Source organism: Limulus polyphemus, unplaced genomic scaffold, assembly GCF_000517525.1.
Source record: "Limulus polyphemus unplaced genomic scaffold, Limulus_polyphemus-2.1.2 Scaffold114963, whole genome shotgun sequence".
Classification (NCBI taxonomy): domain Eukaryota; kingdom Metazoa; phylum Arthropoda; class Merostomata; order Xiphosura; family Limulidae; genus Limulus; species Limulus polyphemus.
In genome coordinates, this window is record NW_013780559.1 from 1 (window position 1) to 1,685 (window position 1,685).

Consider the following 1,685-nt stretch of genomic DNA (forward strand, 5'->3'; position numbering starts at 1 on the left):
AGTGGGTTGCCTTTCCGCGGGAAGGTTAGCCACTCGAGAACTGATATCTGACATGCAGGGCTTTCACATTTATGGTTTTGAAGCAGCTTGGGGGTCACAATGGGGGTCAGTTTTTCTCCTGTCATTGAAGCACATAAGCCAATAGTCATGCATTCTTTTGATTGCTTGCCATCTGCACAGTCACTGCCCTTCACATAGTAAGTTTTATTTGTACTGCTGTGTCGGAAAAATAAACCTGTTTCATCCATATTGAAGATATCCTGGGGTCTGTAGCCTTTACAAACTGTAGGAAGTTTTTCTTTCCAATCAGAAACAACATTTCGGTCCACATCACCACTCTCTCCACTGGTTGTGCCAAGAACAATGTTGTGTCTTTTCAAAAAACTTTCTAACCAGCCATTAGAAGCATGAAATGTGTCAATCTTCAGGTCAGAAGCAAAACATAAAGCTTGTGCTTGGATTAGTGGGCCGTTGACAGGAACACGTCTAGTGGTGACATCTATGAACCATTTCCAGTTCAACTCATTAATTTCTTCATTGCCGGTCTTTCTAATTTTTCTCTGGCGTTCAGCCGGGGCATTATTTTCATAGTCATTTAAAACTTCAGCTTTTCTTTTGACAAGTCTTTGAATTTGGTCTTTGCTTACACCAAAAGTTTACTTCTGTTTACAATAACTGTGCTGTAAAAGATATCTCTGTTGTTTCAACCAAATTTGCCACCATGTCAAACCAAGGCAAAAAGACTATAAAAACACTGACACTTGCCGACAAAGTCAAAGCCATAGAAATGTATGACAAAGTACAAAGTTCCCATAAAGTGGGGGAGGCAAACCGTGGGGGCTCTTTCTAGCAATATTCAACCTACTGTTGATGCTTTTGATACAGATGATGATCACAGTGGTCAACATGAAAGTACCATGGAACAAACAGAGACTGAGCAGAAACATGAAACAGGAAGCAAATTCAGTGATTTCGAAGAATACAGTGACCTCGCAAACTGGCCCATAACAGTTGATAATGATTTCATACAGAACTGCTTAATGCAAGACATCGGGTTTTTTTCAAAATAAAAAACCAGATGATGTATATACCGAATCAACCAAGATTTACAAGGATCAAAACAGAAGTTTCTCAAACAAATACAGTCTAACCTGTTAACCTCTCCACCTCCACAACAGCATCACCTGTTTAAGAGCGTCAGTTTTCGTAAGTACCAACTCAATTTGTATGTTATTTAACCTTTATAAGAATGCCACCTGGCTAATGCCGCCAAGCGCCAGGCTAATTTAGCCCCAAACCCCATTCATCCCCTGTGAAAGAACACCAGTTCCCACCATAAATATTGATCGGTATTCCTCGACAGTGTAAATTTCCCGCTCTGTCAAGACTAATTGCCTTGAGAGCCAATCACTGCTGTATATATATATATTCTTTTTTTTGTAAATTCATCTTATTTTTCTGATATAAATAGCCAAGCTTACATTTAAGATTAAATCATTTCTCTGACTGTACACTATTGCTGGCATCACTGGTATTTGCTTGGCTTGTTTCAACTGTAGGTGTTGACAAACTTGACATTGTAAAATACTTTGATAGTTTGACATTTAAAATTTTTGTCAGATTGCTTTTCCTTGAGTTTGCATTTTTGGTATCCACTTAAGTACTTTCTTGAACTCATGGCTACT

The 1,685-nt window shown here is 38.8% G+C and overlaps 1 protein-coding gene across 1 annotated transcript; it reads right to left on the minus strand.

Annotated features, from left to right (window-relative positions):
* Positions 1-52: 52 nt before the first annotated feature.
* LOC106477940 (tigger transposable element-derived protein 4-like) lies at positions 53-642 on the minus strand (the record flags this gene model as incomplete). Its single annotated transcript, XM_013938451.1, has 1 exon — positions 53-642. A coding segment is annotated over one exon (590 nt), but the record flags the coding sequence as incomplete, so codon positions are not given.
* Positions 643-1,685: the final 1,043 nt, after the last annotated feature.